We start from the raw sequence: 25,139 nt of genomic DNA, 5'->3' as shown, positions 1-25,139 counted from the left end.
GTGATCATGTACTGGGTTCCTAACGTCACATTCGCCTTGAATATGACAGTCATGTTGGGATTAAGTTTGCGTAATAAGATTCCATAATTTCAACAACCAACAATTTAGTTTGTATCCAGAAGCTTGCAATATTAAAGTTATTATACATTAAGCAATACAAATTGTATTGCAACATAATTATTCAAACAAAAGTCACCATGATCTTGACTTATTGACTCTTAAACCAATAGGAGACTAGAAGTCATTTACCGACACTGTCAGAGTTTGAGGACTGTACACAAAGTCATTCAAAATATCTTGATATGAAACGAAATGTGACATGACGGTAACGATGAGGACACTGGATGTCCATGTGAGACGAAGTAGTCCCTACGCTTCAGCCATGCTTCAAAGGTGACACGAAATTAAATATATTGATTCATTAACATACTCATTGAGAGATACATTATATATAAGATGAAAACATTTGACAATAATTAATGCCCCATTGCATTTTCTATCTAAATAGCCAAAACAAATATTTGAAGACATTTTAACTGGATGAAGAATGAACTTGTTGTATAGGTAGACTCCTACGAATAGTTTAATATTATTTGTTATGCAAGATTAAGAAAAGAATTAAAGGGGTATTTGTTACACATCCCGTGATGAAATAGAAAAATGAGTTGGGGTGAGACAATATATGGAAGTGTTTGATAAATCAAAATACAGCATGTTTCCTTTTATGATCTGAGTCGCAATCAGCCTTGACCTTAAAATGGTTGAAAATGTGGCCTAAAAAGGTTGACAGGGTGTGTCAAACATTTAAACAAGAGGACAGTAGGGCTATAAAAATGTTTTTTTACTCTATATTTGTTGACCTTGTGACCTACCTTTTGACTCGACGAGACCTATAACTGACATTGTCATACATTTATTGATACACACATTCTGACCAACTTCATAAATATTATGTAGAACACAGGTACACATTTTGATCAGGAGGAGCATAACTATTAAAATGTTTAAAATGTATTAAATCTGTTTATTCACCGTGTTTGGAAAACTCAATACAAATGTTTTATATGTTTATTATTATAGATTACATATATTTTTCTATTTTTTCCTGGTTTTCTATGATATATCATACATGCATACATATCGCTTTCATTTAAATATTCGTTCAATTTATCGATCTATGAATCTATTTACGGTACTGTATTTCACTTGCATCATGATAAGGTTCATACATGTAGAATATGGTCTAAAATTGGTACGTACTGTATAATTATGTATACTATTTATAAATAACAGTTCAACATGTTATTAAGTTTTAGAATCGGATTCACATTTCAACACACCTTGATAACAAAAATGCTATCATTACAATCATTTCCAACGATGAGACTTGAGGTATGTTCACTGAACCACACTGACTGCGGGCATGCCACGCCATCAGCCTTTCTGGCCACTGTGGCAAGCTTCTGTTTTCCCTCTCGGTCCACCTGTACCACAGTGTGAGACCCACACACAAACACGTGGCCACTAGGGCTGCTGACACAAAGTCCACTGGGAGTTAATAGTTCAGGATCTCTTAGTTTTGATAACACTTCACCATTTTTATCAAGGGTAATTAATGTATTAGCCAACAATAGTGTTATATAGATTCTCTCCCCATCAGGACTTACAGCACAACTCCATATTCCCATGCATCCTTGTATTACCTTTACCATTCGTCCATCCATGCTGTACTGGTACAGGGCACAGCTGGAGCAGATGTACAGCTGACCCTGGTGGTAGGCAACGGAGGTACAGTCGTGGCTTGTGCTGAACTTTCTCGATACTTGTAACTGTCCTTTGGTAACTTTGAGGATGCAGATCTCATGTGTTTTATAACCATCATCGATAACTACAGCAACTTCACTGCCGGTTGTGTTGCACATGTGAAGTGGAGGGGCAGGAAGATCAAAGTGATCAGTGACATTTAACTGCCTGTTCAGAAGCTTCACTCTCTTATTGTTCCTGTCAGCAATACAAAGGTCTCCACTGGGCAGCTCACATATACCTACGATCTTGCAGGTATACCAATCGTACGTTATTCTAACAATACACTTCTTTGACCGTTGACCTTTGAACACATAATCAATATCAAACCTCTTCGCCATGGAACTCACTCTTTCAGTAGTTCCAAACATGTGCAGGTTCCTGAAAAATGGCATTATGCTGCTGTCAGACGTAAAACATAAGGCTTCTTCTGGCTTTCCTTGTATTTCATGCACTAGATTCTTGGCTTCAATCAGTTTTGTCTGACATTTTCTGTGACCGACGTAACAATTCGTCTCTTGGTTTTTTCCAGTTATCTGCTTTAACTTGTCCATCATCGTCTTCAGTAAGTCACTCATATGAGAACACGTTTCAATGTCATTTTTCAAACCATTCTCTGAATCCGTCATCATGCTATCTAACTGTTCAACTGTTTTCTGCTCAAGCTTGTCTAAGATCTGGTCAAACTCTTTACGGAGAGCCTTGATTTCAGCCAGGATGTTCTTGTATGAGTCCTTAAGAGACGCTTGGTCTTTCATCTTGGCAGCATTCTTGAGCTCATCGAGCCTGCTCCTCATCTTGTCCACTGCTTCTGGCAGCTGCTTGAACTCTGCTTTTTCAAGGAAGCCTCTGGCCAGTTCAGGCAAGTGACTTATACTGCTACAAAGCCTGAAAATGTACATGTCCAGTTAAGATGAAATAACCAGTTCATAGAACATAAATGAGAAGTGTTTTGTAAATTAATACCTTTAATATATGCAGGTAGTTTTATGACAGATGAACAAAACATTAACTGCATTTGGTATTATAATTGATGGTTTTAGTCATTTTAAAACAAAAAAGACTGAAGAGTAGATTATTTAAAATGATTTGTTTAATGTTTTTCGGTGAAAAAAACAACATTTTAATATTTTCACTGACCACATACTTATATACATTGGTTCCCGAATTGCTTTATAACAGTAAATAGCACTATGTTTAATATGCCTGTTTGATTGTCTCAAATTGAATGCTACTAGTGCGATTTTTCAATTCCTGGCAATTTGACTGACATTTTTTTCACTTTAGATCCACTCGTAAATGTACTGCTTTCTGTGGTCACTTGGTAATATCAATTTTGATCTTACTCTCAAATCAACAACTATCCTTTATTGTAACCCCAAAGACGGACTTCTATATTGTCATTTATAGACTGTTGCATTTTTCACCATAGCCAAGATGTTTATTTTATATATATGATAATCACCTGTGGTTGAGGGCCACACAGGTATGGCAGCACAGTTCCTGGTGGTCATCACAGTGGACCTCCAGCTTGTAACCATGTTGGTCACACCTGTCCATGGAGAACCTCTCCCACTTCTGAATGTCTCCACGCCCATACACAACATGTTTCTTGAAGTACTCCCCATGTATCCTCACACACTTGTCACACAGATAGTGTTCACACTCTGGGCAGAAAAGCTGGGCTTCAGTGTTCAAGTCACTTTCCTCACATTTGGAACAACTGTAGTCATGAATCAGGTCAGATCCCTTGGAAATAGATGAACTTCCAGGGTCCATTTTGTTTAAGATTTGTCCATCATCAAACTTGTCAAATGACCGTTGAAACTAGATAACGGTTATCAACACTATCATATGACTAGTGAATGCAGATGATGACAGCATACTGTCTGACTCATTCACTTGTGTTTAATGAAATAAACCTTATGCAATCAGTGTTTTAAATATTTAACAATTGAATGAGTCAACAGTGTTTTTTCTGATATTGTACCCTTAGGTGAAATTCTTTAATCATCTTTGTTCAAGGTATTGTAGATAAGTTGTGTTTCTTTAGGTTTTATTTCATCAAGAGGCATAACTATTGTCAAAGATGAGGTAGAGCGGTGTAACATCATGTAAACTAGTTCTAACCTAACATTTAAGATAATGAGTGAAATTATGTCAACCTTCAACAACCTTTTTTAATGTTATTGTAGATAAATTAAATGTTTGTTGCTGTTTTTTATTCCAGCAAGGGGCATACGTATCAGTATAAATTAACCAGAGCTGTGTGACAACACACAAGCAATATCATATGTATTCTTCTATCTACCCGTGTGTGGAAACAAACATCTTCAGTGTTTGTTCAATAAATTGCTTATAATTTAAATTAGCTTTTTTTCAAGTGAAAGGGGAAAACTCTACAAATACACCTATGAGAGCAAAGTGCCTGCATGCCTTCAACGAACTGTCTGACATGAGCTTATGTGTGAGAGTGGATAAGCATTAAAGAAGAATTCTTAAAATATATTAAATGACAAGTGATTATATGACAGCATGTGAGCAATCTTTTTGTCTTCTATGTACTTCCCTATATGTTAAAACGCATATACTTTCAACAATCCTTTATATTTAAAAAGTGAAAATGTTGGGCATGGTACAATGGGGCTGAACAGGACGTGAAGTGATGGGATGCGCGTAACTCATAGCCCAGATATTCAGATATGTAGGTAAAATAGTTACATAGAAATATCTTTGCATTTAACATGTCTTGTTCATTAAAAAATAAAAATAAGTGGGTATGGGGTTCATTTAGGATGAACATTTTCTAAATACTTCTTCGGCTTTTGACTTGGAATTGGCTTCGCAAGCATGAACAAAATTGTTTTATTCACGAAACTTGTCAAGGATCACTACCACTTTGTTCTGACTGCAAGACGAAACTTGTCCGGTATCATTGCACTGCAAGATTTTCTTTTAATTAAAAAACATACTGTAGTTCATGTTATTAAAGAACCACATTTCCAAATGACAAGGAAAGAGCACAACGGTATCAAATGATTAGCATTACTTATTCCATTTTGCCAATGGAGCCAACGTTTGATCTAAGTGGATGGGCAACGACTAATGTTTACTTTAAACATTATATAGTTTACAACGATTGTGAAGGAAGCTATGATAGCTTATACTAAGTCACTCTAGTTGGCACGATGTTGCGCGAGAGTGTGGTCTGGTGTTGTGGGGGAAACCGGAGTACCCGGAGAAAACCCACTTGTCCGGCTTGGTGACCACTAGCCAAACTCACATGCGCCCAGGCCGGGAATCGAACCCGGGTCGCCTTGGTGAGAAGCGAGTGCGCTAACCACTGCGCTAACCGGACAACCCTAATGTTTTATTGGAATGTTTAAGAGTAAGAAAAATCATTTCACCCTGTGTATGTATAAAATATTAACATTGACTTTGGTGCTGTTGTTTCTTAAATTAGTGCAATCAGATATGTTTTATATTCATACTCCGTACCAAGCTAGATTGAAATTTCAAATGGAAACAGGGGTTGAAACCATGCATGGAAACAATAATATTTTAATTACAATCATATTTGATACACATTACAACAGGACTTAATTGAACGGCTGAGGCGGGGGATCAAACACTCGCCCATTGTGATGAGTCAAGTGCGTTAAACCACTATACCAAGTATCCCCCATCTTGCCATGAACAATCTTCCTTGATAAAGTTTATGATGTTATGTGTACCGGTATATGCATATGTTTGCAAATGTAGACTCGACGAATACCAGCTATTTTACTCTAAAGAGAGCAGCATTTAATTCTTAACAAAGTCTCGGTAATATGGAACCATCAAGATATTGTAAATCGCGGTTTGCATAGCCTTTTGTTTTGATGGGAATAATGCCCCCATTCGGGTAGCATTACTTCTTTTTAAGAGACATGTGGGGTGTGACAGAGTCTACCCATAATGCAGCAAGGAACGGGTAGACTTTTATAAACTCAAAACATGACTGACCAGTCACATACTACAAATCAATGTCATTCCAAGCTCAACTTCATGGAAATTATCACTATTGAGATATAAGTGTAAACGAAGAAATTTAACCTAATAAGTTTTAGATGTTGTGTGTATATACATATATTTGGAGATGTACATTTGTAGCCTCGACGAATACCAGCGATTTTACTAATGAGACGGCAGCCTTTTCTTTGTCACAAAGTTGGTATGGAACCATCAAGATATCATTATTGGCGGTTTGCATTGCATTTTACTTTCAACAATTATTCTAAGGGATTAGCCTCGACACCTGATAATGATACTACTCTTTTAAACAAAGGATGTAACAGAGTCTTGCCATAAAGCAGCCATGGTTTATGATTAAGGAGCGGGCAAACCTTTATAAACTTTAATACTGACTGACTTATACAAATCAATGTCATTCCGAGTTGAACTTCATGAAAATGATCATCATTGAGAGATAAGTATACAGTAGAAACCCGTTACACCAGCCAATATACTTCAAACCTTAAAAAAATCGAGCCAAGCGGGAATGCTTACATGGTGTAAAAAAAATGTGACAAGTCAAGTTCAAACAAACGAGGAAATCAAACCAAGCGAACAGGGGCCGATTTCTCGAAAAAGATTAACTGATCGGATTAAAAACGGGATTAAATTCGTTAAACGATTTAGCTGATCCACTTGTTTTAATCCGATTTCACGAAGCTGTGATTAGTTGATCGAGATTATCTTTCCGTTGATTCGCTTAAAAGGCATGAATACTCTTCAAAAGGAGAATGACCAGTAGTATATGTCATAACATTGGACCGTCTGCATAGACCGATTATGGCTGCCAAAAAACGCTCGACCAATTGGTCTGAGGAAGAAAAGAGCACAGCTCTTGAGCTAATTTCATCCAAAGGGCAGAAGCTGTTTGGATCCTTTAGAGGTGCTTCGCTTGGGGGGAAGGAGAAGAAGGAGTTGTGGGAGTCCATCACACAACAATTGAATGCGTAAGTTTTCAACAGCGCATTTAATGCAGACACTTGTTTTCCTTCGATTTTCTTCTTAAGATCCAGTGTTTACTGCCTTATAAGCTTCCCTTTCGAAAAACAGTTCATTTTCCCAAAAAATTTGTTGTAAATGTTTTTGGAATTTGAAAATCGTTCTTTCTGGGTCACTTTCATTATATATACTGGATATTTAATTATCAAAGCTTGCGGAACTTGTTCATCTTATACCATATTTACATTGTACCTTATCAATGCTGAGCTCACCCATGGTTTTGGTAAAAACATAAATATTGATTGATTTGGGCTGATTTTGATGATTGGACATAAAATTATGTAACTGGGGTGAAGTAATCATGTTATAATATCCAGGCTTTTCCTCCTTGTGGTTGAGTATGTACACTTGGCATTATTAGGATTAAAATAACGGGATTAAGCTCATTAGATGATCCCGATAATGTTTCGTGAAACCCAAAAATTAACAAAATCATCTTAATCTCGTTTTTGATCGTGATCAGCCGCTAATCCCGGGATCATCTTTTTCGAGAAATCGGCCCCAGGTCTCGGCTGTTTATGAATAAATCAATTGCAAGCATTAAAGATGGCGAAATAACTCGTATATATTTGAAGCTTTTCACACTACTTAATTCATGACCAATGACAGTTACTTTTTCATAAAAAAATAATTTTGAATGCATAAAGGCTAGTCTTGCATAAAAAACAATTAATCGTCTTCACAATTAATCGTCTTTAGAGAAATACAAACATGTGAAGGGGAACCAGAATCACTACAACAATGCATTCAGTATTATAAAGTTTGTTTTAATGTACACTCTTGAGTAAAAACAGCATAATAAGTATTTGTATAATTTGATAGCTGTCAAAAACAAATTTAATATATATGTACATTTGCCTTTGGCAAGTACCACACACTAGAGATTGCTTCACAGAAAAACTTTGAGTATCAAATACTTAGTAATACATAGAATTATCCCAGTTTAACAATTCAGTACATGTTTTATTCATGCAAATAATATTCATCACTTGCATGCATATGCACAAACTAACAAATATTTCTGCACTGAGAAGTAATTGACGAGAATGAGTATTATTAACCCGTATTATGCACCCTTAACAATATATTCTTGCACAAAAACAAGTAGACACACATAAAAAAATCTTTAATATGCTAATGACTTTTCATTTGATTCTTCATAGTTGTTAAAATCTCTTAGTATGTATTTCATATGGTAACAAGCGGCACAGCCGCATCAATAGTTTGATTCCATTAATACCTATTGACAAACATAAATTAATTTGTGCTTGAAATTTTGTTTTGTCTTCTTTCCAAGTTTGGAACAATATTAAACTTATTAAAAAAATATTTCAAAATAAATGACAAATGTATTATATGCATTGTAAGCCACTGAATTTCAGATAAAATATCTTACACTTTTTTAAAGACATGATAAGCATCAACATATTTACAATTAAATAATATATAATGATAAAATATTATACAGATCATACATAAAAACATATACATGTGTATGCCATTATAACACTGAGCAAATATATGCCATGATATGTAACAGTTAACATACAGTTTATAGCATTCTTTCGACATCATATGTTGTAGTGTTAAGTAAATGTACAATAATAGATTAATGCTGTTTATTTTTTCAAACCTTAACATTTATAAGTCAATGTTTAGTAATTTGGGCAAAGAAAAACTATCACAATTGAGAAATAAATTCTCTTGTAATCCGGACTCGAAAAAAAACAAAAGTATTTCCACCAGTGTTGAACGCACAATAGGGGAAATCATTCTTTATAAATAAATTTTGCAATAAACATACAACTTGACACATTTAATTCTATAACCGCTTTTTTTATTTATGAGCTTTATGTGTGGTGCTCCCAATAAAAAGTTGTGAAAACTGATAATGGCATGTTTGGCAACAGTCTTACCACACAGAAACTGGAACATGAACGACATCATTCAAGTTTGTGTTTTTTTTTCAAAAATTAATCGGAGTTGAAACAGACGCATTCTGTTCAGACTTAATCTATAATCAGCACCAAACAATCTTAACTTTTGTATATTTTTGTATAATTTGATTTGCTCATTTACATAAACACAAGTGATATTTAGGCCATTCCGGCTTCAGTCAGTGTAACACTGTGGAATGTAATATTTGAGCAGTTGCAGTTGTTTCGTTTGAGCCGCAATGTGCAGTTTAGAGCTTTCCAACACAACTTTGGCCCGAAGATTAAAGGAAAGTACCTTTAAACAAAATCTTGGTAACATTTTGGGCTTCTAATTCGAGTATCCCTTGAGTTGCTATTGTATTGTTGCTACGAAATCCAGGGTAATGAAATCTGTTCAAAGTCATGCAACTATTCTGGTCTTAATTTCAAACAACCACTTCTGTTTTAATAGAACTCATTAAGATACACATCAGAGGGCCCAGAACGACATATTACGTCTCATTGATCAGCAGTTACAATATTATTCAATGAATCTCGGGCATTAATCTAAAAAATCAACAAGATAAACAGTATGTAAACGAACACTGACTACATATCTTAACTACACTTATATGATTGTGTTAATTAAGGTGCATTTATTTTCTGAGACACCTCTGGGTGTGAAACATTAACGACAAAACCAATCAGTATATATCACACATATTGCCAGACCCTGCAACACATTCAAAATCCTTAATTGTCAATTTTCAACATAGCAGGATTGTCTACACCTTGGCCAGAGTTAGTATCGTATGTCATGTTATCGAACGATGTCCTTCCATGCGTGTTCATGCTCGGTTGTATGTCTTGATAAGAACTTTCGTGCGCAAGTTCACTTTCCTCCCTCATACGGCCGTACCCATACGGATTGTTCTCTGTCTCATCTTCACCGGGAAGCCCCGTCACCTGGCAATCATAATGAAAAGAACATTATCATTAAAGTAAAGAAAAAGAGGTCGACAACCAATCACCAGTGAGCTGACTTTATCTTTTCAACAAAATCACAGAAAGTGTCAATGCTAGTAAGTTTTTCACAGTTTACACGACAAAATCTTGAGCAAGAGTTATGGGACTCGCTTCAAATGTGTGTATTGTCCTAGTGAACATGTGTACAAAGTTTCATGTTAATATCCTTCTATATACATATTATGACCGATGTCGTTTTTTTGATAATGCAGCTACATGTCTAAAATGAATGAAATTAAAGAGAATGAATCACATCAGTAAATATTACAAACATCAACATGATGTCAATGGATATGTTCTTGGAATCGCCACATATATGTTAAACATTTCATTATAGTAAATATATGGCTATAATTTTCCTGTATATGAAAAGTAGATACCTTTGGTCCCTGGGAATACTGGGGATTTTCAAAAGCCACATTTGTGTTTCCTAAATCTTTCGATTTAAAATGTCCGTATCTCCTGAAAAAAAATAAAGAAAGCATGCAAAGATATTATCAGATTTAAAACAAAATGGGATCACATTCCTATCACACAAAGTGTAACAGGATCTAAATTTTGCAACAAACAATGCAGAAATTATACATATACATTGTTATGCAAAAAAACCAGTGTCAATTATCAAAACTTAGATGTTTGAGTTGAAGTCATCAAATTGGACATTCAAATTGTCATTCAAATTGATGCATGTATTTCAGAACAGATGAACTCTATCATAATGCTAGATCATGTTTAAGACATTAAAATTATGATATCATTTAAGTAGAGTTTTATTCGGTTGCCAAAATATTGGTTCTACAGTATGATATAAGTTATAATAACATTATGACACTCACTTAATGAAGAAAACCGCAAGAACGGCAAGAGCTATAAAAAACACAATGCCGAGTACCACGCCGACTACTGTTCCTGTAGATCCATCGGTCTGAGCCATAGGGATCTCTGCCATGCCTGTAACAACACTACATGTAATATAGACAGTTTATTATTCACAAATACAACGACAAGTACCATTCTGACCATCGTTCCTAGAATGCCTTCGGCCATCGCAATCTGCGCCATGCCCGTAGTGACGTTTAATAGACCATTCAATAGCAAAAAACACCACACCATGTAGGACTCCAACTAGCGTTCTTGTAATGCCGTCAGATTGAGCTTAATATAGTTCTATTTTGTCGGTACCACAATAAAAAACATTTAATAGAGGCAAACATTATGACACATCAGCTATCTCCCAATGGTGCCATCTGTCTGAGCCATTTGTATAACTGAAGTGCCTGATATGACCATAATATAGACCATTCAATGGTGAAGAACACCATTCCACATACCACTCTGACAAGTATTCCAGTAATGTCATAAGTAACACTGCCGTGCCACTAATGACCATAATATTGACCATTGAAATACTATTCCTGTTATGCCATCAGTATGAGGTAAAGATATCACTGCTGTGACCACATGACCACAATATCATCCATTTTATCGTGACAAACACCATGGCAAGTACTGCACCAACTTTGCTTTCCTATGATGGCTTTCCATTGATTGGCATAAAACAAACCCTAACTACCACATTCTTAAATCAAGATGGAAATCTATTTTATCTTTGGTCAAAATAACACAAGATTGCTCACCGGGTATGTTGACGACAATGGCATCTGACCTGGTACCCTCCCCATCCTCGCTGACTGCAGCAACTGAGATGCTGTACGACATACCAGGGCTCAAACCCATTAAAATATACACAGAACGCTCTACTGTGATCTGTAAACCAGGTATAAATCATTAGATAATATGAGTGGGCAATGAGAAGGTGCTCAATAAGAACATACATGGTACACTCCACTGTGATCTGTTAATAGTTAATATCAAGCATAAGCTAACTTTAGCGGTCAAAGAAACATGGTATGAAATGGTCAGCCAAATCAGAACATAATGTACATAATACAGTTTACTTACATCTGTAAATATGTCCAAAGAGTCAAAATTAAAATCTAACAAAACTTAAGTTTCATGCAATCTAATATATCTTTTAAAGCAAGTTCATACATCTGCTTTTAAAATTACAAATACAAAATCTCATTTACTTTGTAGCTCTATAGCTATGCAAACAAAATCATTACTGACAACTGACATAAATTGTCAGAAGCTAACCTTCTTAGACTGAGTGCTGGAGACGTCACCATAGAAAATGCTGTAAGATTTTATTGCAAGACTGGTTGGTGGCTTTCTCCAGGTCAAAGTAACATTGTTGCCTGCTACCACGCCTCTCAGGTTCGTTGGTTTTGGGGGCACCAGGCCTGAAAACATTCAAGTACATTTACCAGACAAAAATAAACAGCCTTTAAGTGGTTTTAGGGTACTTATTTAGTCAGATTTATATCTTATGGCAGGCTTAATAAGTTATTACCACAATAATTCTTCGTAAGTTGAATATTGCTGAATATCTTCTGAATACTTTTTTTGATTTTTCATGTTTTGTATTAAAAATAATATTGGTTTTGTCATACTATAAACATTTATAAACATAAAAATCTACTGTCTGTCAGTATTATAAGCATAAATTACTTTTTACTGTCTCCAAGATTTAGAAGCATTCGTGGTACTTTTTGGCAATGTCTATTAATCGGAGCTAACAAAATATCGCACAATCGTGAACTTAAAATATATTATACATCAAGGTTTATTTTGTAAAAGATATCCGCCATGTATGCTATGCAATTATTTCGATGAAAACATTGTTCAGACCTACCATTTACTGTGACGGTGTAATTGTTCGACCTTGGGCTGACACCAAAGTGATTCTCTGCAATAACCCAGCCTAAGTATGTGTCACCTTTCTTAATGTTGGGAAGGTCCAACTTGAGCCGGGATGAATGCATACCCTGGAAAAATTTGAAATAAGCATGTTGATTCCAGTTGTCCAATGAGCACAAAAGAAATAACACTGTGTTATCACCGGGGCATACTTTGTTTGATTATTCGCCACAGCACATCACACAATTTTTTTTTCGTTTTTTTTTTAAATTGCTTTCCAATATGTAGTTTAAACCTTAAATGCTTATACAGAAGATAGCTTTAACACCATTCTCCAATGATGAAAATGATATTCTTATATAAAGCCTAATAAAAAAAAAATAAAAAAAAGCCTACCTACCCTTCCTATTTTTGAAAAGGATGTAACCCTAACCAAACATTTTTTTTTTTAGGCCTAATGAAAACATTGGGTCCTAGTCTGTGTGGATTTATTGGTCAAGTAATATCATGTGACCATGTTTCAATTGGTTGGATAGATATGAATTATTACATATATAACATTAGATAGGTTCAACATCACACAAATGAGTTGAGTCATGGTAAACATGCAAGATTAAATAGAAAGAAAGTTCATGAATTGTGATTAAATTAGATAAAACATTAAAAAAACACACATTTATATGATTGTTATGAGTGGTCAAGGGTGTCATGTAACTACTTTTAACAATATCTTTGAAACACCAGAAAAGCAAAATTCAATTAGCATACTGCATTCTGGGGTTGGTTGGGGTCCATAAACATGCTTGGCTGACGGTAGTTGTACACTTCATATTTGAGAACCTTGTCTGCGTTGAGTGATGGCGGCGTCCAGTGGACTACCACACTGTCTTCATGAACGTTCGCCTTTACATCCATTGGCACTGAGGGAGAGTACTCTGAAAACATTGATTTAATAATAACAAATACAAAGATGCATGTGTACCAAAAAATTATATCAACAAGGAAAAAAAAAATCAACAAAACATGTATTTTTTTGTTGAGCAAAAGTTCTTGACAATCTGTATAGTTACTCAGCAGATGGAATTGGGGGTAAACTTGTCACTGACACTCATTTATGCTTGAGCTATATATTAAACAGGAGGAAGAGTAATAGGCTTTTACATCGTCATTCAATGTATGAACAAATGGCTATTTTAAGGATGAACTCTAAATAGACTTTGTATCAACGAATGCAATGTCTTATTTTGATATTTATACGATACCTTTGATAGCTATAGATGAAATGGATTACTGTTTATATCATGCAAGAAATGAAATGGGATATACTCCTGATATCAGTGATTGAAATAGAATTCTTGTGAAATGGTATAGTTCTGGTGTCAGTGGATGAAATGGGATGCCTCTGATATCAGTGATTGAAATAGAATTCTTGTGAAATGGGATAGTTCTGGTGTCAGTGGATGAAATGGGATGCCTCTGATACCAGTGATTGAAATAGAATTCTTGTGAAATGGGATAGTTCTGGTGTCAGTGGATGAAATGGGATAGTTCTGGTGTCAGTGGATGAAATGGGATACCATGAAACAATGGATGATATTGGATGCCTCTGACACCAATCAGTAAATAGAATGCTCTGATAACAATGTATGAAATGGGATGCTCCTGATAACAAATTTGTATGACATAGGGTGCTTCTGGTATCAAAGGGTGAAATGGAATGCTCTGATATCACTGGATACAATTGGATGCTACTGATAACAATGGATGGAATTGGACGCTTTTGATATCAATGGATGAAATGGAGTGCTTCTTAAATCTATGGATGAAATGAAGTGCTTTTGATATCAATGGGTGAAATGGAGTGCTTTTGATATCAATGGATGAAATGGAGTGCTTCTGATATAAATGGATGAAATGAAGTGCTTTTGATATCAATGGGTGAAATGGAGTGCTTCTTAAATCAATGGGTAAAATGGAGTGCTTCTTAAATCAATGGATGAAATGAAGTGCTTCTGATATCAATGGATGAAATGAAGTGCTTCTGATATCAATGGATGGAATGGAGTGCTTTTGATATCAATGGGTGAAATGGAGTGCTTCTTAAATCAATGGATGAAATGAAGTGCTTCTGATATCAATGGATGAAATGGAGTGCTTTTGATATCAATGGATGAAATGGAGTGCTTCTGATATAAATGGATGAAATGAAGTGCTTCTGATATCAATGGATGAAATGGAGTGCTTTTGATATCAATGGATGAAATGGATTGCTTCTGATATAAATGGATGAAATGAAGTGCTTTTGATATCAATGGGTGGAATGGAGTGCTTCTTAAATCAATGGGTAAAATGGAGTGCTTCTTAAATCAATGGATGAAATGAAGTGCTTCTGATATCAATGGATGAAATGAAGTGCTTCTGATATCAATGGATGGAATGGAGTGCTTTTGATATCAATGGGTGAAATGGAGTGCTTCTTAAATCAATGGATGAAATGAAGTGCTTCTGATATCAATGGATGAAATGGAGTGCTTTTGATATCAATGGGTGAAATGGAGTGCTTCTGATATAAATGGATGAAATGAAGTGCTTCTGATATCAATGGATGAAATGGAGTGCTTTTGATATCAATGGATGAAATGGAGTGCTTCTGATATCAATGGATGGAGTGGAGTGCTTTTGATATCAATGGATGAAATGAAGTGCTTTTGATATCAATGGATGAAATGGAGTGCTTCTGATATCAATGGATGGAATGGAGTGCTTCTGATATCAATGGATGAAATGGAATGTTTCTTAAATCAATGGATGAAATGGAGTGCTTCTTATATCAATGGATGAAATGGAGTGCTTCTGATATCAATGGATGAAATGGAGTGCTTCTGATATCAATGGATGAAATGGAGTGCTTCTGATATCAATGGATGAAATGGAGTGCTTCTGATATCAAAGGATGGAATGGAGTGCTTCTGATATCAATGGATGAAATGGAGTGCTTCTTAAATCAATGGATGGAATGGAGTGCTTCTTATATCAATGGATGAAATAAAGTGCTTCTTAAATCAATGGATGAAATGGAGTGTTTCTTAAATCATTGGATGAAATGGAGTGCTTCTTAAATCAATGAATGAAATGGAGTGCTTCTTGAATCAATGGATGAAATGGAGTGCTTCTTAAATCAATGAATGAAATGGAGTGCTTTTTAAATCATCGGATGAAATGGAAGGCTTCTTAAATCAATGGATGAAATGGAGTGCTTCTAATATCAAGGGATGAAATGGAATGCTTCTTAAATCAATGGATGAAATGGAATGCTCTGATATCAATGGATGAAATGGAATGCTCGGATATCAATGGATGGGAAAGTATAACTAACAATAAAGAAATTCATTAGATACTTCTATTATCAGGGGATAAAAGTTGACATCTGGATGAAACGTCTTTCATTTCGATTTGATATGGATGAAAAATGGATAAAATAGGATATCTTTAATATTGCTCAGATACAATTATATAAATTTTATATTTTAGGATAAATGGGATCTTTAATATATATGGATAAAAAGAGGATATCCTTCAATGCAAATGCATCTAAAGGCATATTCTTTACAACAAAGTAGGAAATTGATAAAAAAGAACAAAGGATAGTTCTTTATGGGTAATCATGAAGTATAAGAAGGTAAAATTGAAAAATGAATGAACATACAAGTACCTTGAATTGCATTTAAATGCTAGAAAGGAATAGAAATGTTTCTCTATGATAACAAGATACATAATAAAGAAGAGATGAAGTGAAGAGAACCTAGCAGCATTATTTTAAACATATTAAGCTTAATATTGATCAATATGATTGAACCATGAATATTCCCCAAAAATAGTTGAAACAGCAATCACTTATGCTTATGCTTATCATTAATGGCATAAAATAGTTCCACTAAGGCTTGACAAAGAAAACCGACTGAGTACACATATAATTGACATTAACGGCACACTTTCACACCACAAATATAACAGGAAATTAAACAGACAAGCCTGCTTATCAAATTTAAAACCAAGAAAACCACCAAAAAAAACACTAAACAAGATATATCCAACCAGGGGGGTAGACATATTTTGAATCACAAACGGTTGAAGTGACAATATGCACGAATCTGAGCTGCAAGATGGCGGCGAAACATTAAAAAAATATGACTTTTGGAACCTGTTTTCGCCTGGTAAGTATTATAAATTACAAATTTCAAAAACGTCATGATGTGCATTCGGCTCTACAATCTCCATGCTTCTGTAGGCTTTATTATTTTAAGCTTTTAGGTTACAGAATAAAGAAAGCAACTGAAGGAAACTTTGACCAGTCTGATATTTACAAATGTGTGGTCTTTAAAAATCATTTTATCTCAAAACACATACTTTCTTGCAATTGTTTCTCCTTCTACATTCAAATGTGGTATTTATCAAGTTTGAAGCTGATGATACTGACAAAGTGGATGATTAATAGAGCTTTGACAACCGCAATCATTTTTAATGCATGTACAATTGAGCTAAAGACCATTGAGTTACAATACAGACACACAATTGGCTCAGGCTAAGTCAAGACACAAACAGCTTATTATTGAAGTACTCACGTATGGCGTTGATGGCACACTCTATGATGGGTTCAGAGTGCTGTACACAGAGGGCCAGCTCCCATTTCTCCTCATGGGCTGGAACCTGGCCTTTACAGAAAGGCATGCAGAAGTCATTTACCCCCTGGGTTTCACAGCAAACAGAGTGGTCCTTGCCATCTGTAATATTGCTCATAAATATCATCAAGGATGCAAACAAGGCCCATTCATAGATTTATGAAATGTTAAGCAAATGCAATGATTAACATGTTCACCAGCAACATGGTGCAATTTTCAAAATTACAGACATACGATTCAAGTTTAATACACTTAATTATGTTGTCTTATTAACTTACATTGTGACTTCAATTTTGAAACAATTGTTGACATAGGAAAATAAATCTAAGAAGGAACCTGTATAATCTATAATGGGCTTGTCATGTCTAAATGATTTGGCTCACAGGCACTCATACCGGAATACAAATTTGGCAATTTTCAGGAAAAAGTACTAGCTTAAAAGGCCTGTTGTGATCTTGTATGGACTTTCTTCTAGGAGCTCTGCCAATTCTACCACCATTGTATATTGTGTGCTCTGGTTTAGTCCTGTCAAGGTACATCTGAAGTGTGTGATAGGCCCTTTAGCTGAGCATCTAAAACCAGACTGAATATAATATTTAATGTTATTCTACCTGCGCCACAGATGATGTAATCCTCGAAGAACGCCAGGCAGTGGTACAGATTAGAATTTGTGATGATGGTATTGATGTCGACAGCATATGTACAAATCTGGTCCCGACATTCTTCACTCACATTACGCGCCGAGCAACAGTCTAATATACAAAAAGCAAGGGTTACAACACAGCTAAGTGACCCATTTTCTCAAATTCCCATTAACAACAAATCAATAACATTATCAATCAATAAGAGCTGTCACAGAAACGGGACCAAAATGCTGTTGATTGAGCCTATCAGATGGATAAAATATAGATGGATGTAATATATAAAATATATGTTAAATAAATATTTAATTAAAATCAAATTTATCTTAAAATATGTCTTCAAACGGTGCTCTATATACCTGTTAAAAGTGTAAGGTAATTTTTCAAGAAACTGTACTATCTACGGCCCATTGTGATATTTTATGTGATGATGTTATGTTTAGTAAGAGCAAACATTTAATGGGAGACACATCTTTCCAATGCTCTACAATAATTAATTACTTGTTTTCATTATGCTCTACAAGTCTGTGAAGTTTAATGGAATTAAAAAAAGTTATTTCTGAGACATGATTTTTTGCGTGACATCAATTTTGAATAACATTGACATCTTACATAACATCGCACCTTTAGATTCATCAAGACTAAACTCACTAGGATTTCGTTAATGTTTAATAAGGAAAAGGACTAAAATCAAATAACAAAATGTTTCCCTAAATATTCCTATAACTAAATAGATGAGACTTTATGTACTTTATGTTAACAAGGTCTTACCAGAAACATGTGTTGACTTGGTGGTGTTTGAGGGGGGAAGTGTTGGGCCTGGAAAATCATCTGAAACAAACATTTAAAAAATGTTTACCAGTTACAAATAATTCCAAACTAACCAAACATTAAATTAAAGGTTTTTATTAATGAATAATAATTAAAATAAATTATTTAACTTCAGCCAACGAATAAGCATAGATTTGTGGCTAATCAAACTGATGAGGTAACAGTTTACAGGCTTTCAAGTGACCAGTAACAAAATAGTAGTGATAAAAGTAGGAGGTATTTTTGGAAAAAGTAGGGTAAAATAGGGATATTAAGAGCAAAAAGTAGGGATAGTAAAGCTCTTTACTTACCGTTTGCATGCAAATATATTACTATTAAACCTATTCATCAATTGTGATAGACATGTAATTATTTCTGTTTAGAAACCAGTGCTTCAAGAGGAATTCAGCCACAGGATGAGGAGATAAACCTGAAATGGGTGTCTCTGACTTGTCAACATGTACCACTCATTCTCATCCTAGAACCCCTCTTGCAGCACTGGGGACCTACTGCTCAAACTAATCCTAGGAAAAATACTAGAAAGGGCTTCTTATTAAAATCAATATTTAGAGTATTTCAATCAATGCATTTAGTTCAAACATTTTTATTATTTCTTGAACTATTTTAACAAAAAAGTAGGGATAGTAGGGCTTTTTCAATAAAAAGTAGGGAAAAGTAGGAGCCTAACAAAAAAGTAGGGAAAAGTAGGAAAAGCAGGAAAAGAGGGCCCACTTGAAAGCCTGACTGTTTAAGGACATGTTGGCAAAACAAAAACATTTTAAGGCCTAAAATACAAGAATTCCCCAAACTATGATAGGCATGTTTTACATAAATCATGTACTTAAACGTAGATTCTCACTATCAAATCCCTCTGTTATCATTCCGGAGCCAAAACTGTTGGTTCCTTTGCATGTGTAGTTGCCGAAATCCTCGGTCACAACGTCGCGTATCTGTAGTTCACTGGTGGTGGTGCCGTTGTTAGTATTATGTAGCAACTGCTTGACAAAATATGAGTCCTTCTGTAACGCCTGACTGTCCTTCGTCCATGAGACCACGTCTGGAAATCCCCTGAACTGGCAGTACAGCAGGGTGTCCACATTCATACCCGGTAAAACACGACGAGTCACACCAATCGTTACAGGGTCAGGCTTGTCTGGTGTAGATAGAGTTACATTCTCAGATATATGTTGAAGTAGCTAGAACTATTTACCATAATATTTTTTTTCTTGTTTTCTATTTGCATTGCATATAATCACCTGGATATATGCCGAACACTGTACAAAAAACCTTCTTTATTCCAATTTCACTTATAAAATTCATACAATTTTCATTGTTTTACATGTATGTGTTATTTTAAAAGATTAATTTCAAGTTTGTAAGTTCAAACTGTTGCCCTCACACTAAAACTGTTTTGTTTGCAGTCGTATAAAAATACACGGCAATATAGCAAGTCCATCATTACGGTATTTATGTTGACTTACATTTAATATTAACAAAGATGCTTCTCTCAATCTCATGTGCCATGCCATCACTGCCAGTGTAATTGACTTTACACGTGTAAAGGCCCTCGTCATCTTGCTTAAGCAGGGAAGAGGAATATTGTGAAGTTTCGCTGATGGACTGCTTGTTGCGTATCCAGGCAAACTTGAAAGAGCTTGGCGGGCCAGTGCAGACCAGCTTCAATGAAGTGTCGACTGGTACGACCCCAGGCGGGGTCTGCGATATCGTGATTAAATTTGTACCTGTAAGGTGAGGCCATATGCTAATATTATTTTTCACACAAAAATGTCCTTTTAATTCCAATATTGCTTGTATTTCGATATTAATTTAATCAACTTAATCTAGTTGAAGGGGACATGTACACATTAAATTGTCAAAATTGATTAAACAAGACTAACAGATTAGAATGTTGAATTATAATATTTCATTTTAGACAATATTTAGAATGAAATATAATCAATGGTTGAAAGAAATGTATAAACAACCATCGTGTATTCATAACCAATGTTGTGTATCATACCTGGCTGGCGTGTAACCACGGTGATGAAGGGTGCGGGCAAACTTTCACCATTAGAATTCCGTGCTAGGACAGAAACTTTATACTGTGACGTTGATTGCAGGTTAGCTAACGTGAACTTAAGCTGTGAACCAACCATTATGTACTTTACACCAGGGTCCTGAAATTTAAGATAAAATGGATGTCGATACTATTGACATATGAATGACTGTTATATATGACTGTGGAAGTGAATAACAATTCAGGGGCATAACTCATCAATCATTAAAACAAGAGTTATACGTGTGGTTTTATTCAAATATTGTATACCCTTTTTCAGTGAAGGTCAAGGTTAAAGTTTGTGCACCACATAGACATCAATGCTATGACATTAGCTCAACTTTATTTCTTCATACATAATTGTTCATTTGCCTTTAAAACTCTGTATTTAAAAACACTGACAATGGCCTTCAATAGGCATACTCCAGTATTCCCAGGTGTACAAATCAATTTGCCAGAGCATAAACCTCAAAATCAGCAATAAACATCAAAGGGTGTTTATTTACATGTAACTTTTAATGAATTACTTTTTTATAATAACACTGAATGTTGACGTTCAGAATGCTTGACAATTGTTCTGTATTTTTCTAAATTTGACTACCCAAGCCAAACCAATGAAAAACCTTCACATATTGAGAACACACACGTAAACTGCTTCAGGAATGCCCCTGACCAGCGATCGATAAGAAATCATATTGAGGCACTTATAGGCCTCATGTAAACTAATGATAGAAATAATTACCTGATTGAATGAAGGAATTCAGACATACAAATTCCCCCAAGATGAACTAAGTCAAAAGACACATTTTTGGTCACTATTACCAACTTACTGTTAGTTGCTCTGCATTTTCTGGCATAAGTATGACAAGATATTCGCACCGAGTTCCGTTACAATTTGCAATCGGGGTGGCCCACTCCACGGTTATGGTGTCCGACGTGTATGCTGTCACTCTGACCTGCTCAGGGGGTGGGGGAATGAGGCCTGAAACATGGTAAAGGCAAACAACCAGTGAAAATGTACCTCTATATACACTAAGTACATTAGTTATGTCTGTAAAACTATACAACTTTACCCTTAATAAATGTACTGGCTGCATTTCAATTTTGTTTGTTGTGGGGTTTTTTTGTCAATTATTAGCAAACGTTTGATATACATTTAACAAATGAAGTTATACACATGTAATTCATGGTTTTTCATGTTAAATAATTAAGTTCGATAAAATGAATTATTTGTAGTAGGGAAACCACAGTCATGTTTTATTTAAAAAGTTATTCAACAAACCACATTATCATTTTTGAATCCACCCAAAATCTATTCACGTTTTCTCTGTCCTTAGTACTATAAAGTTTTGAAACTGACCTTGACCCTCTGTAAAACAGGCGATGATCTGTGGAATAAGTTTAAGACATAGTGTGTCCACTGCGTCCAATTTAGAGACCTGTGCGCTACAGAAATGTTCACATGATACCGGGAAATTTGGGATTGCCTGACAACATGGGACATGGTTACGCCCGTCTGAAAATTGATAAAAGTTTCATGTTTGCAATGGCTCAACCAAAACTTTTGTTCAGAGAGTGGGTATGTCATTATGTTAATAAGGCCTCGTGATGGCTTGACGCGAAACAAAAGAATTAACATTTAATATTTGTCTTAACACGAAACAAAAGAATTAACATTTAATATTTGTCTTAACACGAAACAAAAGAATTAACATTTAATATTTGTCTTAACACGAAACAAAAGAATTAACATTTAATATTTGTCTTAACACGAAACAAAAGAATTAACATTTAATATTTGTCTTAACACGAAACAAAAGAATTAACATTTAATATTTGTCTTAACACGAAACAAAAGAATTAACATTTAATATTTGTCTTAACACGAAACAAAAGAATTAACATTTAATATTTGTCTTGACGCGAAACAAAAGAATTAACATTTAATATTTGTCTTAACACGAAAAAAAAGAATTAACATTTAATATTTGTCTTAACACGAAACAAAAGAATTAACATTATCTTCCAGGAGTCTGTTGAATCTCTACAAACATACAATGCTATTGATGGCCTAGTGTGTTCCGCTATGTGTGTATGAAGAAACATACCAGTGGCACACATCATCATGTTGTACACGTCCGGTAGGCATTCAGGCGTCTCAAAATCGTAACTAAAGACACACTTATCTTCGCAGGTCTTCGAGAAGTTGTTACTTTGACAACAGTCTGGGGGAAAATGAAGGAGAATGACAATATATACATAAGCACTACATTGAGATCAAGAATTTTAGTTTAACATTTGCTGCTTAAGCCAAAACAGACTTACAGGGTGTTTTTAAAATTAATCGGTAATTTAACAATAACACTGATTAAATTATCACACTATAGGCCGTTTTTTACCATTACTTTATAGTGTTCTTTACAATTGAGTCCAAATGATCTAATCTATATTTAAATTTTAAAGATAAAGACGATCTATACTTATATCATATCTTACTAAGGGTTAACTACACTATATATGAAGTAGCTATTAGCAGCAACACGTACGGGTTCTATTTTGCCAGACAGCTTCCCAGTTTATTTGGCCTTCTTTGTCCAATGGATCTGCAAAATGTTAAAATCATTTAATACACTCTAGAAATATAAATAAATAATTGTATTTTTATTTTGTAATTCTCTTGCTCTAATGAACAAGGACATCAATTCACATACAACAGTTATTTTATTCGAGGTTTTGCTTACATTAGCTTCTACTTACTCTTTCACTAAATAGACACATGACCTAGGCCGATGTTAACTAATCTCCTCTAGACCTCGTTTGAGTAAAGGATCTTAACCGTGACTAAAAGAATCTCAAGTTATTAATACATATTCCCCTAATGTTGTGTCTTTGTATGACTTTTCAGTTATAAATAACAGCTCAGAGGAGCAAGGTTTACACACTTCACAGGAAAACATTGTTCTTTCACTTATCTTGTTCCATCATTTCTATAGATGGACCTTACTTGGTAGTGTGCTGGCTGTGAGTAGGCTGGAAGAGAGACTGGTTCCATCATCATTGCCGGCATAAACTCTGACCATGTAAATGGAATCTGCTGTCAAGTTTGATATTGTTTTAAAGGTGTCGGCTGTCTTGGATAACTGCAAAATATGCAAAGGCATGGTCAAAGAGCACTAGTAAAATCACACAATAGTTTTAAAATAATAGACTATCAAGTCCATACGCCATATGATTTATGCACGGTCAAAGAGCACTAGTAAAATCACAGAACAGTTATAAAATAATAGACTATCAAGTCCATATCCCATATGATTTATGTAAAATGAGTTTTTCCATAGAAAACGAAGATCCTCTGTGGTCCGTGTTTCACCATTGTTGAAGAGATGGAGGCTTAAAGCTGCACTCTCACAGATTGCACGTTTTGACAAGTTTTTTTTATTTTTTGTCTTGGAACGAGCCAACTTTTGCGAAAATATATGGACACCAATTATATAAGACTGCTGAAAAAAAATTAGATCACATATTCTTATAATTTAGTTCCAAAATTGATGTTTTATGCATTTTTCTTAAACTGTTAGTAACGGTTTAAGGCATAAAACATTAATTTTCGAACGGAAATATGAACATCTGCGATCTGATTTTTTGTCAGCCTTTTTTTATCATCCGTTTGCAGATATTTACACAAAAACTTGCTCTTTTCAGTACAAAAATAAAAAAAGTTGTAAAAGCGGTCTATCAGTGAGAGTGCAGTTTTAAAGCATGAAAAGAAGGACAATGGTGATGCCTATACCTGAGTCCAATTGGAAGACCGGCCATTGGTCCAGTCCTTGTACTGTTGAGATGAAATGTATTGTACAGAGTAGAACTTAATATCTGGGCCTCCAGTAGGGGCAGACCAGCGCACTGTCAGCGACGTCACGTCCCTCTTCATCACAGTAATGGCCTCTGGGCTCTTTGGCAAAGCCGCTAAAATCAAAGTTTAAACATAAAAATCAACGGATGGAAACATACGTACAAGTTTGGCAAATATAAATGATTACACTGTACTATAAAAGTGATGCAAGATGGTCTTTATCTCTTGAAAAAAAAACCTTTTAATTCTGGAAGGCGAGCATAAACATTTTTTTGAAATATGTACGCCTAAATATCAAATAATTTGAGAGCATCTAAATTGCTCCCTCGGTAATTTTGGTAAATTTGTTAAACAATATAATGTTTGTGCATTTCTTTGTCAATGTATTTTTCCCACATTTTCATCAGTTTAGCGGATCTCAACTATCATTCATACACACATATCAATAGGTGTCGTTTTTGTAGAATAGTGGGCTTCTGTTAACTATAATAAAGAGCTCAAACAATGCAGTGATACTTCCCCCTTCATTACAGGAGATTAAAA

At 34.9% G+C, this 25,139-nt stretch overlaps 2 protein-coding genes across 6 annotated transcripts in view; both read right to left on the bottom strand.

Annotated features, from left to right (window-relative positions):
* Positions 1–1,111: 1,111 nt before the first annotated feature.
* On the bottom strand, positions 1,112–3,582 carry LOC128214640 (uncharacterized). Its single transcript, XM_052921208.1, has 2 exons — positions 3,269–3,582; positions 1,112–2,691 (listed from the first exon to the last, which is right to left on the bottom strand). Exons 1-2 carry the CDS (start codon positions 3,580–3,582, stop codon positions 1,332–1,334), a joined length of 1,674 nt encoding a protein of 557 aa, XP_052777168.1. The 3' UTR covers positions 1,112–1,331.
* A 4,019-nt stretch (positions 3,583–7,601) lies between these two features.
* The window catches only part of LOC128225134 (Ig-like and fibronectin type-III domain-containing protein 2), a 50,511-nt gene continuing 32,973 nt past the window's right edge, over positions 7,602–25,139 (bottom strand). For all 5 annotated transcript variants that reach the window (XM_052935171.1, XM_052935168.1, XM_052935170.1 and 2 more), the window contains exons 19-37: positions 24,534–24,709; positions 23,748–23,883; positions 23,290–23,346; positions 22,852–22,968; positions 22,104–22,259; positions 21,574–21,725; positions 20,708–20,864; positions 20,169–20,429; positions 19,547–19,840; positions 18,649–18,708; positions 17,848–17,988; positions 17,180–17,338; positions 13,326–13,492; positions 12,553–12,685; positions 11,955–12,100; positions 11,435–11,564; positions 10,634–10,748; positions 10,178–10,259; positions 7,602–9,737 (exon numbers count right to left, since the gene is read on the bottom strand). In XM_052935171.1, coding sequence (XP_052791131.1) covers positions 9,525–9,737; positions 10,178–10,259; positions 10,634–10,748; positions 11,435–11,564; positions 11,955–12,100; positions 12,553–12,685; positions 13,326–13,492; positions 17,180–17,338; positions 17,848–17,988; positions 18,649–18,708; positions 19,547–19,840; positions 20,169–20,429; positions 20,708–20,864; positions 21,574–21,725; positions 22,104–22,259; positions 22,852–22,968; positions 23,290–23,346; positions 23,748–23,883; positions 24,534–24,709 — 2,852 coding nt within the window. In that variant the 3' untranslated portion in view covers positions 7,602–9,524. The remainder of the gene's footprint in view (positions 9,738–10,177; positions 10,260–10,633; positions 10,749–11,434; positions 11,565–11,954; positions 12,101–12,552; positions 12,686–13,325; positions 13,493–17,179; positions 17,339–17,847; positions 17,989–18,648; positions 18,709–19,546; positions 19,841–20,168; positions 20,430–20,707; positions 20,865–21,573; positions 21,726–22,103; positions 22,260–22,851; positions 22,969–23,289; positions 23,347–23,747; positions 23,884–24,533; positions 24,710–25,139) is intronic.

This window comes from Mya arenaria, chromosome 2 (assembly GCF_026914265.1).
Source record: "Mya arenaria isolate MELC-2E11 chromosome 2, ASM2691426v1".
NCBI classification, from domain to species: domain Eukaryota; kingdom Metazoa; phylum Mollusca; class Bivalvia; order Myida; family Myidae; genus Mya; species Mya arenaria.
The sequence above is the reverse complement of the archived record's forward strand: the minus strand, read 5'-3'. Positions and strand labels throughout refer to the sequence as shown.

Bases quoted from the DNA above. Each gene is read 5' to 3' on its own strand.
- LOC128214640 (XM_052921208.1), bottom strand. From the start codon at position 3,582: ATGGACCCTGGAAGTTCATCTATTTCCAAGGGATCTGACCTGATTCAT. The intron at 2,692-3,268 runs GTGATTATCATA...GTACATTTTCAG, and splicing joins TGTGTGGCCCTCAACCACAG to GCTTTGTAGCAGTATAAGTC.